This window comes from Pararge aegeria, chromosome 19 (genome assembly GCF_905163445.1).
Source record: "Pararge aegeria chromosome 19, ilParAegt1.1, whole genome shotgun sequence".
NCBI lineage: Eukaryota > Metazoa > Arthropoda > Insecta > Lepidoptera > Nymphalidae > Pararge > Pararge aegeria.
In genome coordinates this window covers 10,200,738-10,215,311 of record NC_053198.1, presented here as the reverse complement: position 1 = coordinate 10,215,311, position 14,574 = coordinate 10,200,738, and the positions used below count along the sequence as shown (strand labels likewise).

The window sequence follows — 14,574 nt, the reverse complement described above, 5'->3', positions numbered from 1 at the left end:
GTTACTTACGGGCTTATTCAAGGGTTAAAATATTAATAATTAAAACGACAATTTTAAAATGTCGAAACATTTCGACAGTCTCGGTCTAATTATTGTACTAAGATTCAGTTAGCTATGTCTGTATAAAATTAAAAAATGATGATAGTACATACCAAATTATAGTCATAGGGTATCACGCAACAGAAATTAAAAATGCAGTTCAATTTTTTTTTTGGCACACCCATAAATCTATCTATATACGAGTATATATGTATATATAAAAAAGAGAAAGTGTGTGGGTATGTTCCGTATAGGCTCCGAAACGGCTGGACCGATTTCAATGAAACTTTCAGGGAACCTCCGGATTGACCTGGCGAGTAATCCTGTAAAGTTTGGTGATGATCGGAGCACTTCTATTTTTGAACTGTCAAACTGTCAAATACAGCTTTTATTTACTATGATGATATTCTATTGTTGGGTGTACATGGGTATAGATAATGATCTTCACCCGCTCGAGAAGAGAATAGAAGAGAATGAATACGGAGAGAAATAAATGATTTAATAAGACTTAAATTAAAAATTTAATGATGTGAGTTTATTGTTTAAATAAAATAAAGCAAAATCTAGCCCGGCGAAGCGGGCTGGGTACGCTAGTCTGTTATAAAAAGGGAGACTTAATGCTAAAGCATTTTCTACCAGCCAACTTTCAGAAGTGCGAGAAAATAAACAGGTGTCGATATAATTTTTTTTTTATTGAGAATTAGGTACAATGACTACGGTAACAGACCTCAAGGGGCACAAAATAGGGAGTTGTGGAAAGTTCTGAGCGAGTCTTTTGCCCATTTGTGTAAAGTTTCGCACAGAAATGCGGATGAAATAGTTAGAATCATACTACCTAAGTTTACTCGCTAGCGTCATACATAACCTACATCATAAGTCGTGAGTTAAAACAAGTATTGAATATTTAGCTTGCAATGTAATACGTGGTAATGCGGATAGCGTAAGCGAAAACACGCTTGCGTAGTTTTGGCAACATCCTCTACAGCGATCAACAGTACAAGGGAAATGGACACCGCAACATCCTGGGGTGGGTGTCGTTTGGACATTCTTTTTGACGGCCGACTGGCGCAGTGGGCAGCGACCCTACTTTCTGAGTCCAAGGCCGTGGGTTCGATTCCCACAACTGGAAAATGTTTGTGTGATGAGCATAAGTGTTTTTCAGTGTCTGGGTGTTTATATGTATTTTCTAAGTATTTATTTATATATAATTCCTAAAAATATTCATCAGTCATCTTAGTACCCATAACACAAGCTACGCTTACTTTGGGGCTAGGTGGCGATGTGTGTATTGTCGTAGTATATTTATTTATTTATTTATTTATTCTTTATGCTCAGAGAAAATTATCTCATACTACTAGGGTAGTATATTAAAAATGTATATGTCCATTAAACGCTTATTTTAATAAGCGTCCACTGCTGGACTCAAAGCCCCTATAGAAGGGGAAGGTTTGCCCGTAATGATCACGCTGGGCGGAGCACGGAGGACGCTGCTGGCCGTTCTTCTTTACATTCCGTTCGTCGTCTCGCTATCCGTGGTCAGAGTAGAGGTGGTGACAATTGTATTAATTGTATTATGATCTGCCGTCACCTCACGGCCAAGTTAATATACATCTTGTATTGTAGGTTTGCAAAGTGTATGCAGTTTATTTTAATACTAACTATAGAACTTTCCCGCTGCCAAAACTCAAGAATAAAAATGAATGAATAAATAACTTGATTCTTCCATCAAGGGTCGTCTTGAGGTGATCGCTAAAATCGGTAAGAAATTAGTCTGCGGGTTTTTTTAACGAATGTAGTTCGTATTTTCTGTAATTTGTGCAATAAAATCTTTATTTATCAATCTACTCTATTCATAACTAGATACCTAAGCTTTATTGAAATACGACTACGACACAGTTAAGACTTTACACTGGTTCTAACAATCCACCGTTTCGGATCTATTCTTCATCCTCAGCCTATCCAGTTCTGACCTTTCATAGATTAGACATAACAGACACAAAAGATGAGATACCGAAACTCAATAATAAATCTTTGTTCCCCTTAGCCAGACTACCTACCGGCTCACAGTAGGTTTATTTAACTTTAAATAATCTACGTTCGATAAAAATATATTTTGAAGTAAATCTTTTTGGCGCGGTGTATGATAAATGTATTAACCCAAAGGGAAGTGGTGCTCTGTTTATAATATAACATAGAAAGTACTGAATCTCGGTTTGCAACTGACGTAGCAGAATGCAGAATAAGGTTTTAACGTTTTAATGTAATTTCAAATATATTATGAAAATTAAGCATAATTTGCTCCGCGAAAAGCAGGAGAATCTGTATGGTTTCTTCAATCCTTATACCCCACACCAAGCAGATCTTCGGCAATTTACTCTCTACGCACGTTTCGCTCCGAAACCGGAGCATTCTCAGGAGATGTTGACTTTACAGAGAATAATTGTTAAGTCCATTCATAGCAAATTAAGCTTAATTTTCATAACATATCATGGTTTTCCGCAAAGTCGCCTGCTTCTATCCAATAGTAATTTAGAATCACTGACGTGTAAAATAAATAAAATATAAATTTATAAATATACTACGTCAAAACATACATCGCCATCTAGCCCCAAAGTAAGCATAGCTTGTGTTATGGGTATAGTAACCAATAGATAGCTGATGGTTAACTTTATGAATATAATACACGTAAATACTTATAAAATACTGATACACACCCAGACACTGAAAAACATTCATGTTCATCACACAAACATTTACCAGTTGTGGGAATCGAACCCACGGCCTTGGACTTAGAAAGCAGGCCGTCAAAAAAAAACAGATCTAGATACTGGAATAATTTAGAAAAGTTTACTCTTAAATCCAAACTGGTAGTCAGTCAAACACTTCTAAAAAAATATTGTAAGGCTGCTTAAGTCTGAAACAGTGGTCGAATTTAATCAGGATTCCATTGAGCCGCTGGAGAAATCGTAAAAACTGTGTTCTTAGTCTTGAAGGAGGTCAGTAAACTTTTGTATTTACTACAGACGTGGTGGGTTGGCCCACCCTGCTGGAAGGATAGGGGCCTATTGTTTCACGTAGCAGTTGTGACGTGGGAACAATATGCTTGCTGTATCTATTTACATGTCCTCTTAGCGCCGGCTTGTTGTATGGGAATCTTTTAAAACTTAATTTGAAATGAGCAAAAGTACAACCAACCTACCTACATTATTCTATGCACTTATTATTTGGTGCTTCAACGCAAAAGTTAAAGTTACAGGACTAAATAATTGTTGACGTCCTACTGTTGGGCACATGCCTTCTTTCTTATAGGTTTTTATACAAAGGGTTGTAAAGCAATTACCCATCACGCTGTTCCAATAAATATATAAATTTACTACTACAATACACACATCGCCATCTAGCCCTAAAGTGAACCTAGCTTGTGTTATGGGTACTAAGATGACTGATGAATATATTTATGAAAAAAATACATAAATGCTTAAATATAGAGATAATTAACCAGAAACTCAAAAAGTCACGGTTCTGTTCTCATGATAAGAAGCGTATAGGCCAGTCCACTCACGCTGGCTAAGTTCAGATTTTGAAAATATTATAGAGAACTCTCAGGTATGCAGATTTTCTCACGATGTTTTCCTTCATCATTAAAGGAAGTGAAACGTAACTGATTATAACACTGGCAACTGGCACCTATGCTTTAAAAATAAAATAAAAGTCACCAACGCTGTAAAGAAGCGTTGTGGGTCTAAGCTCTACATCTACCTTTTATGAGAGAAGAGACATTTGTGTTAGCTTTAGCAAATAAATTAGTTTGATGAAGATGATAATAACAATGAATAATAAATTGAAAAAAATAAAAATAAGAATATAGTTTACTTGTGGTTTTTGCTTTTCAAAGAAAATGCTATCTTATTATGATCTGCTGTGATCATACCTTCATCTACTCTCGTATTAAGTTTTCTTATTATCACCTGTAAGTAAACAGTCAACTTTATTCTATTATATATAGATTCTGAGAAAGAACTTAAGCTTTTCGTAATCATTGATGTTTTATTACAACTAAAAAAACCTACATGGTTATTTGGTGATCACAATTAAGAAAAATTACCTCAGTAGTAAAAAATAACAAAGTTACTGTTTTTTCTAAATTATTTATTAAAATTTGAGTATAAAATTAAAAATAGCTACTATATATTACAACGTACTAAGTATTTTGTTTTTTTAACATTTTTAAATACTCATTTACACTGATATTTCTCCGGCAGAGTAGCTAAAAGTTTTAAAAAAATTGATAAAATTTAATTTGCTAAATTCAATTATTTAAAGAAATAATCAAAAGTAAAAGAAAGCAATAAAAATATGTAAAGTGCAACGTCGCGTGCTACAATCGAGAGCGGTTATGTCACGATCTTAAAAAGAATAATAAAGAAAACAAGAGCCATACCTATTACCTTGGCATACATAGGAAAGGAAAAGGAAACCGAAGTTCAAGTGTACGAAACACGTAAAATGGGTTATACTGAAGTGATGTTAGTGCATCGCACGTAACGAGGATGCGCCGCATTATCCTATTCGGGCTTCACCTATTTGCTAATCATTCCAGCCCCCTTAATAGTTACCGCGTAACCAAAGTACCTATAGCGTTAAATTATGGAGACTAGAGACCCACATCTGTGCATAGAAAAATGAATTGCTCTTCGTTTGTCCGTGAGTGAGTAGATTCGTAGAAGAACTAGATTTACATTGGGTTCCCAAGTTGTTAGAATGACAACTCCACAACGGTAAACGCAGCGTTGGTCAACCCCGACCAGGTGGACAGACAGACATCAAACGGGTCCCGGAGAGCCGCTGAAAACTAGCGGCCCAGAATGTTGGAGTTTGGAACTCCCTAAAAAAGTACTATGTCCAGCAGTGGACTGCAATCGGTTGAAGTGATGATGATGAGTCTCGCTAGAACTCATAAACAGCCTGGCCGATTCGACCGATTGGTTTTAAAAAAAGAAATTGAGAAAAATCCGAAGAAACAGCTGAAGATTATAAATTGGTAATTTCGTATGTTAGAAGTTCGTCGATTTATTCTACATCACTTTATATTTTTCAATACTTGCTCATAAAATGTCTATAATGTTTCAGAGCATTACTGCGATCGCCAAATTTTCGTTTAAGCAAGAGTACATACTTTGTATACAAAAAAATAATCTGGTGTACGATTAAAAATATGTGTCGATGAAGCCCCCAGACACCATATGTCTAACTTCCCCTTACGAAAATAAAAGTAATAACTTGATACAGTTATACAGCTTCTTCCTCCATACCGTCTGTCTGTAGCCATAAAATGTTTTAAAAAAGATATCATAATAATTATAGGTACAATTATTGTACCTACAAATGTACCTAAAAATCTACCTATAAATATGTAAACCCGTACCAAAAGTGACGTGAGTATAGCCTACTAAAAGAAGAGTTCCGAAAATCCATAATCTTAAACTGTTGACTAAATAATAACATTTTTCTACCTAATTAAGTATGTATATATACTTAATTAGACTATTTATACGTTTAAATATGGTAAATTTACTTTTTTAGTGTCAATTAAGACAGGTTGAAGGAAAACATCGTGAGGAAACCTGCATGCCTGAGAGTTCTCCATAATGATCTCAAAGGCGTGTGATTCCATCAATCCGCACTGGGCCAGCGTGGTGGACTCTGAATTAAATTTTTAAGTTGGTGAATATAATTATGGTCAGAAATGTTCAATAAACTTCATTATTATGTACGAGTATATTTAAAATAAAACCTTTCAAGCTAGGTGAGTAAATTAAGATGAAAACAACTACAATTTTGAGAAATATGTACATAACATGGATCACATCTATGCACTTTGTATGCGTAACATATTTTCACCATCACGTCATAGTTATTAAATTCACGAGATTTTTATCACAATAGCTAACACAATTACCACTTCATACTTATCTGCTCGTAGATATCAAATGAAGACCTATCAGTTTTCATAAAAGTGAGCTCAAACCGGACTCTTAAGACGGATATTTCCTCCTGTTGAACAACTACCGTTCATCAGGGGAGATTTACAAAGTGTGATGCTATGATTGGAGTTGTCATGCTCAACCTTCGGGTGCAGAGGAAATGGCGAATAACCTGTTGGCTGACTCCTGAATTACGACACGCTTCAACAGCTACATAAGCAGTAAGTGTGCTAAATAGTTTACTATTTAAAACGATACCTGTGTTATCTATATACGTAATTTTAATTTAATAATTTTTATTTAAGTATTTTGACCTACGAAAGAAAGTATTTTTATAAATTTAAATGCATTTCAATGTATTTTACATTTATAAAAATACAAATTATTTTGGGTTCTGTTTTATTTATCTGAGACTTTTTATAAAAAAACCTAACACAGATAAAAGATTGAACAATAAGAAAAAATCACTTATAAACAATTTAAAGATCTACTTAGGTATTCTTTATTTAAATTCCTTTTGATATCGATGCGGGTTTAAATTCGCGGTCTTGCAGCGTATTACCTATTTACAAGTAGACCTGTTGAGGTTGTTCAAAGAATAGGCACAAAATAGACGGAAAATCCTTCATAAAATAATTTCAGTCTAGAGAAATTAATAATATTTACTTACCAAGGGAAGCTTCAGGATCTGTGAGATCGGAAAGCGAAGGTACTTTCTGCATCGTGCGAGGCTCCTCTGCTTCGGGAGGCTCCGTCTTGATACCTTCGGCTGCGCCGCCGCCTTCATCGCACTGTTGCCACAGAAAAAATCTTTATTAATATTTAACAATTTTTTATAACACAGAGCGTGTATTACATTGACTTGTATATAATATAATCTATGTAACGGTATCTTTGGAATAATAAGTAATCCCTCACTTCCGGCCATGTGAAAGATTTTAAATTTTACACACGTAGGTACTTAAGACAAAACAATAATATCATCGCAGTGTGTTTTAAAGTTATTTTTAACTTTTAATCAGGTATTATTAACTTATATGACGATTTCCTTACTTTAATAAATTTTTAATATCCATACTTAATATTATAAATGCGAAAGTGTATTATGGTCGGTTGGTTTGTCCTTCTTTCACGCAGCAACGGATTGTTACCAATTTTTGCATAGATATAGTTTATTATACCGGAGAGTAACATAGGCTAATTACCGTAAAATACACGGTTGTTATGAAATAGATCGAGCAATTATTTTAATTGTTTTTATAAAAGAATTATTACTTACATGGATTTTGATGAAATTAATAGTATCTTACTAACAAATACACAAGATAGTTTATATCAACAGACATACCTACTTGACGTTTCAAAAGTGTTTATTTTAGACCTACCTTGAAATAAATGAATTTTTAAATTTGTATTGAATTTCAATTTTTTTTTTCTTTCAACTTTCCTTATCCTGAAAATCCTATAAATTGTATAATTATTAAAGTTAGGTTAATCATTAGTATATATGCTTCTGTATTAACAAATTACTGTACAAGAAATGTACATGAAATATTACAGATGTGCCGGTCTAGGCGAAACACATAATTTAAAAAATCTTAATAGAGTACGCTTAAAATAGTCAGTGAGTCAACGGCTTAGTCCAACTGATTTCAACACTGCAAACAATGCCTAATACGTACGAGCACACTAGTACAGGAACCCATTTTTTTAGTCCCTTCTCATCGGCATCAAAGCCAATATTATATACTAACTATTCACCGAGCAAAGCCTACTTCCGTCGACGATTGGGACATGCGTGGCGTTGAAAATACAAAAGGCAGAATATTCGCAAACAATTGAAAATCTCGAGGACACTAGTCTTCAATCCACCGTATAGTATTGCGTAGGTATAGAGAGTGACTTTTTGAGAAGGGCAATGAACATCAACAGAACTGATTAAATAGTTAAAGAAATTTGCGACAATAATGAACTTGACTGTTGAGATACACTCAACAGTCAAGTACATTATTGGAATAATTTTTGTTTTTCTTGAGTCTATTAAGTTTTTATTATCGACATTCCATGAACTAATGAACGTTCTTTGAACTCTTTTGTACGGATTAAATTTGAGGTCTTGAACCGCTTATAATCAGCAACTCTTTTACGCCACTTACTTTTGATGTTGGAAATTCTGTTTCTTTTATTAACCCTTTTTTTATTTGATCATGTAGAGATAACCCGAGCACAGAGCAACGCTCACTTTTTATACACTGAGATTTTCCTCCACGGGGAAAGGATGAAATTCCTTCTTCTCCCACAGCTTTATCAACTCTCCGAGCTTTGGCACCCAAGTGGAAATTATATCCAAATAATTTACGTGTAATAATAAAACGGGGGTTGCCATGATTTGTCAGGTGGATACGTTAATTATATCCCTCGTTAGGGGGACATAATTTTTATCTCCTGCCAATGTTAGCCGTGTTATTAGGTTTTTACTGCCTACTTTTAACACAATTTTAGAAATACTTGGTATTTCTGAAAACATATTCCTATCTATTACGGTTAAAATAACTTATACATAAGACACAAAACAGGCAATACCTGTTTCATAAGTCACCCCGCATTTACGACTAAGGTCTGAAGATTTCAAGGAATACTTAATAGCTATCAATGTATGTAAATTATGCGCGATATAAATACCAAGAACAGAAATGCCGCTTTATCTAAAATTCAAGTGCTCACTGCCTTGTAACTTTACTTATCAATGTTACACAGATTTATAAATAAACAGAGTAGATAGCATCTGATGGAATCGTGGAGAAATTACAGTCCGAATTGCCTTTATTCATGAATCAAAGAGTAAGATGGTTATTTCTGCCTCCCTTTGGGGATGAATTCAATCCCTGGCCCGTCGGTCCAACTATTCAGAGTAATGCCTATTTTTTAATTTATTTAAGCAATTAGATATCATTTTCGGTAACGGTAAATACCATGGGAAAACCTGCCTGCCTGAGAGTTGTCCATAAGGTTCTCAAAGGTAGACTCCTACAGAGCCGCACTTGGCCAGCGTGGTGGATTACGGCCTAAGGACTTTTGTAGACCGGCGTCCTGTAGGACTGCGAATAGTCCTGTAGCGGTTGGTTTTGGGGTGATAATGATCTATAGGCAAATGTTTACGGACTCTTTTTCATCCTTTACGGTTTCCCTCAATTTGTTGGGAAGCGAAACTGCTCAACTTAAAAAAAACAAACAATGGTTCCTAACCCAACACATACTCACATTATACTCCCTACTAATATTATGAATGTAAATGTAACTTTGTTTGTTACGCTTTCACGCAAAAACTATTAAACCGATCCTCATGAAACTTTGCACGCATAATTTTGGAAGTGTTAGAAATAATATAGGATACTTTTTATCCCGACATTAAGCTCGGTTCCTTTGGGAGAAAAGATGAAAGTGTTTGACTATTTTACACCATAACTCCGACAAATTATAACCGATTTAAATGTTTTTTTGTGCTATAGAGATTATAATATGTTTTTAATTTTGCCTAAACTGGTTGGAGATAGAGAACATAACTCCTCAGCGGATAGCAGCAAACCCCTCATTTTAGGTTTAGCGATACTGAATACTTCAATTTTTTTAGAACTACAACTAAATTGAATGCCCATCAAAAAACAAAATTAAACGCAGACGCAGTCGGAGGCAATAGCTAGTACATAATATTCCTAAAAACTAAAATCAATCTGTCACTTCAACACAATTATTTTGCCCTAATCTATTTAGCCCCTCTCAATTGACCTGTGATTCGATACGATATATAAAAGAGCATCAAAACCCTACCAAACCAAACAACCAATGAAATAATAATGTTTAAAAAAGGATCTTGATAACCATTCAAATAATAATATGAATAATATGAAAGCATACATTCGTAATAAATATCCCTTTTAAAAAAATACGGTAAAATTATCAAACACTTGTACATTACTATCGCATTTACACGTTTAAAATTTTGTAGATTATGCAAAGTATTTTGTTGTCAAACAGTTTGATAATCAGGGTGTCCTCGTTAATAATATTTGTCTATGGATTTTTTAAATATACTCATATTATACAGTCTATGATTGGAAAACATTTTCGAAAATCCCATTATAATAGTCCTCCACGAAGGAAACAAAAAATTCAAAATAACCAATATTTAAAAAAAGGTATGTTGGACTTTTTCCCTAGTTTCTGGGATCCGCTTTTTATTTTTGGTTTTTTTAACGCACGTTAACATCTTCGTATATGCTTTTAAAAAAATATTGACGAAGGTACCAGGGTTCAAAAAAAATCTACAAATATGTTTTCTTAAGCAAAAAGTCATTTTCAAGGGACATTTCCTAAAACGAACGAAAATCGTTAAGCTCTATATTTTTCGCACGTAGATATCAGGTGTAATTTAAATAATCAAGAGAATAAAACTGTCGATTACGTCTTGGAACCTAATGTTTTGGTGCCAGTGATTGTGGGTGAATCACTATCAGCGTGCTAAAAACGACCACTAATAATGTAATCTAATCACGTAACCACATGGTATCCGATATTGGCCTTAAAATTATGCTAATCAACCTTTGTTTTATCTTATCTATAAACCATGTGTTAGGAACTTAATCTATTACCTTCTAAGTTTTTCTTAAAATTTCGATAATAACTCATTACATATGTTTATAGTAAAGAGATGGATACAGGAAACTGGTACTTGATACAGTAAGAAAATATTGTATTAATCGACATATGCATAGACATAGACAACCTTGATAAATATTTTGCAAGATGTTTCCATCATTAACGCATTTCCCAGCGCAAAACTTATACTTATACTTATTTAATTGAGTTTTTTTTTGTACTAAAGTACCTATTTAGGTTAGATATAACTATATATATATACTATATATCCAGTTGCCTTTTGTTGTAGTTGTAGTTAGTTTCAGTAATGTTTGCGCGAAAGTTTCATTCATACAAACTTTGGCATGAATCCTGCGGGAACCGTACATTTTACCGGGATAAAAAGTAGCCTATTTGTTAATCCAGGGTACAATCTATCTCTATTGTAAAGTTAAGACAAATTGGTTCAGTATTTTTGCGTGAAATGTGTAACAAACATCATACGTATTTATAATATTAGTAGGTATTATGAAAATTAAGCTTAATTTGCTATACTCCGCGAACAGCAGGAGAATTTTATGGTGTAATTTATAACTTCTTCAATCCGTATACTCTCTACGTACGTTTCGCTGCGAAACCGGAGCATCCTCCAAGAAATTATAAATTACACCATACAGATTCTCCTGCTGTTCGCGGAGTATAGCAATTTAACTTAACTTTAATAAAATATTATGGATTTCGGCAAAGTAACGTCTGCTTTTATCAAATATTAGTAGGATTATTTATAGTTTCCCAAATTCACTGTATCCACGTATTCCTATATAATTGAACCTATGGAACTGAATCACAGTACAAATGTTCGCGTACATAATGTATTAAACAGGTCAGTGCGTCAATAGAAATACTTATAAGTATTATGAATGACTTATATCTACACTACGATTCATTGATGCGTGAACGATGATTAAACAGTAAACAGTAGGGGATATTTTTACGCTCTACAATGAGGGGTCGAGGCCACCCCTGCTCTTGGCACGTGATTACCGATATAGGGGGCACGATCCCAATTTATACTTACCTTACCTATGTCGACGATTGATAAACTATTTGTTATTTTTTGTACAATCCCCCAGCTTAAATAGTTCTAATGGACTCCGTTGTTAAGTGACATATAACCCTATGATGTAATGTGTTAGTTATTGGTTTTATTATTTGACATGAAATATTTCACGTCCGTAACTTTATTTTACCCGGTTATAGTACCGGATTTTAAGAAATAATAATAAATAATTAATGAAGATACTACGACAATGCATACATCGCCATCTAGCCCCAAAGTAAGTGTAGCTTGTGTTATGGGTACTAAGATAACTGATGAATATTTTTATGAATAATATACATAAATAATTATAATATACAGATAAAAACCCAGATACTGAAAAACATCATTTTAAAATTCAGAGTTCGTCTTTGTTTGTTACTGTTGATTAGCGCCCTCGGTATTTATATAGCGCTAGAGCATTTAACAAACGAGTGCCTATCGAAATATGGGCTTAGCGTATTTTCCTGAAATAATGATGTTGACTATTTACCTACTTATTATTTTCAGACAGGATGGCTTCTTCCGGACCGGATCACTTTGAGGCGATATGTTAGTTAAATTACATATCGTTACTATATATTGTCAACGACACCACAAGGGTGGCGTTTACATGTTCATTTGGTAACAACATCATGGTAATGAAGTTCTAATATTAAATTTATGCATTTAACGATTAATTATATATGTACTAATATTATAAAGACAACAGTACCGTCCGATTACTCGCAATATTAACTATTAGTTTTCCCAATACTAACCAAGTTTTACTACATCCTATACCAAATATATGATACATCTATCTATCTCTATGTATATAAAAGAGAAAGTGTGTGGGTATGTTCCGTATAGGCTCCGAAACGGCTGGACCGATTTCAACGAAACTTGCAGGGAATCTCCGGATTGACCTGGCGAGTAATCCTGTAAAGTTTTGTGACGATCGAATAATAGAAGAGAATGAATACGGAGAGAAATAAATGATTTAGTATATTGTGAGACTTAAATTAAAAATTAAAGATGTAAGTTTATTGTTTAAATAAAATAAAGCAAAATCTAGCCCGGCGAAGCGGGCTGGGTAGGCTAGTAATATATAAATATATATAGCTTCAGAGAACGAAAAATACAAAAGAGTTTTATATTTTCAATTTGAAAGGAGGTGTAAAACATATACTTTTAAGAGTTTTATGTTATTTAAGCTTGATACTGCTATTGATAGAAATAATATTCTTGTAGTTTCTAATAAAAAATTGCTAAATATTTATACAATGGATATATCAATTCTTATAAATAGCTACATGCGACTAATTCGGTTTATGCCGAATCACATGGCTATTAGCTAACGTAACGGCAAAATTAGGCGAATAGCGAACGATAAAACTAATCTAATGACAACATACATTACGTTGAATAATAGTCATGTTTTGTAAATACAAGGAATGCTGAAACTTGAAAGGCAACTTGAAAGGCTACACTTTGTGCAATTAGATATTCGCAAACTATTATTGTGGGTATTGAAGTTCTCTTATTTCTACATGCCTACCTAGATTCGATTTTTGACGTGACAACGTCTTATAAATTGGTTTGCCGGGTGACACTTCAAGAAACTGCGTTACGCTCCGCTCACGTTATGCGCTCACAATGAGAGCGAGTGAGAGGCACGCGTCCCTTCCACTCGGGCATGGTTAGCCCGCCTAAGAGCGAGAGAGACAGACATAAAAAGTGAAAGGCACGCGTCCCTTTGTAGTAAACGCTGTTTCATTGTACGCAAATGTATTGCAAGTTATTGTATGTATATTTGTATATAAATACGTATGTATGTGTAAAGGTAAAAATAAAATTTTGATAATATGAAATTCAGTGCGAGATTCTTTGTATAAATTAATGTTTTAAATATAATTCTTTGTATAAATAAATGTTTTAAATTGTTACTATTATTTCATCCTTCTTCCTACTATACGAATGAATATTCACATTAAAATTATTTTACCACTCAAAGTCGTTGTCACGTAAAACTTTCGCCCGTATACCGACTTTACAGGCAACCAATTTTTTTAACTGTAAATCAGTGTTATATTTTTTACCTATTCGGTAAAGGACGCTCCCTTACCTAAACCAGATAAATTGTAGGAACAATAAATAAAACTCAAAATTCATTTATTTTAAGTAGGCCTAATCTGTATCTCTACCACTACAACTATAAAAATTTGTCTATTTAGTTATTGTAATTATATAGTATATCCATTTATATAATTTCTATAAATGTATCCAAAACTGAATTTAATTACATATTCACATTTAATATTCTTACTTTTCTGACCGTATACCATACAACTCTATATTGCGTATGTGTCCACCAATCCGCGCTGAGCCATCGTGGTGGACTACGGATCCTTCTCATTGTTTGAGGAGACCCGTGCCATGTAGTGGGGTGATATGACGATGATGATAATGATGATGATAAATATCCAGAAAATCCTCAGAATATCCAGTGAAGTGAGTTTTTAAATATTCCATTAAGAATAAATTTTTGATAATTTATACACACTAGTGGACGATATTTATTAAGGACATCGTCTCACTGTAAGCCCATAGATTATGTGCGCGCGTTTAAAAAGTAGTGACACGTGATATAGTGTGACAAGTTCGAGTGAACTCACACTTCACTGCCGAACGATGTTGCGCGCGACAAATAGTCAATTAACCTCACTATATATTATCTACTTCCTTTCGAGGATTCGAAATGTGACAATGAAACTAATTTATTAAAGTGTTGAGGATAGGGGACAGTAGGTATTGTAAAAATAACTATTTTCCCGC

General features: G+C 33.9%; 1 protein-coding gene across 2 annotated transcripts in view; it reads right to left on the bottom strand.

The window, feature by feature from the left end:
• LOC120631916 (ETS-like protein pointed) overlaps positions 1-14,574 on the bottom strand; it is a 196,359-nt gene that overhangs the window by 147,523 nt on the left and 34,262 nt on the right. For both annotated transcript variants that reach the window (XM_039901607.1, XM_039901608.1), the window contains exon 3: positions 6,694-6,814. In XM_039901607.1, coding sequence (XP_039757541.1) covers positions 6,694-6,814 — 121 coding nt within the window. The remainder of the gene's footprint in view (positions 1-6,693; positions 6,815-14,574) is intronic.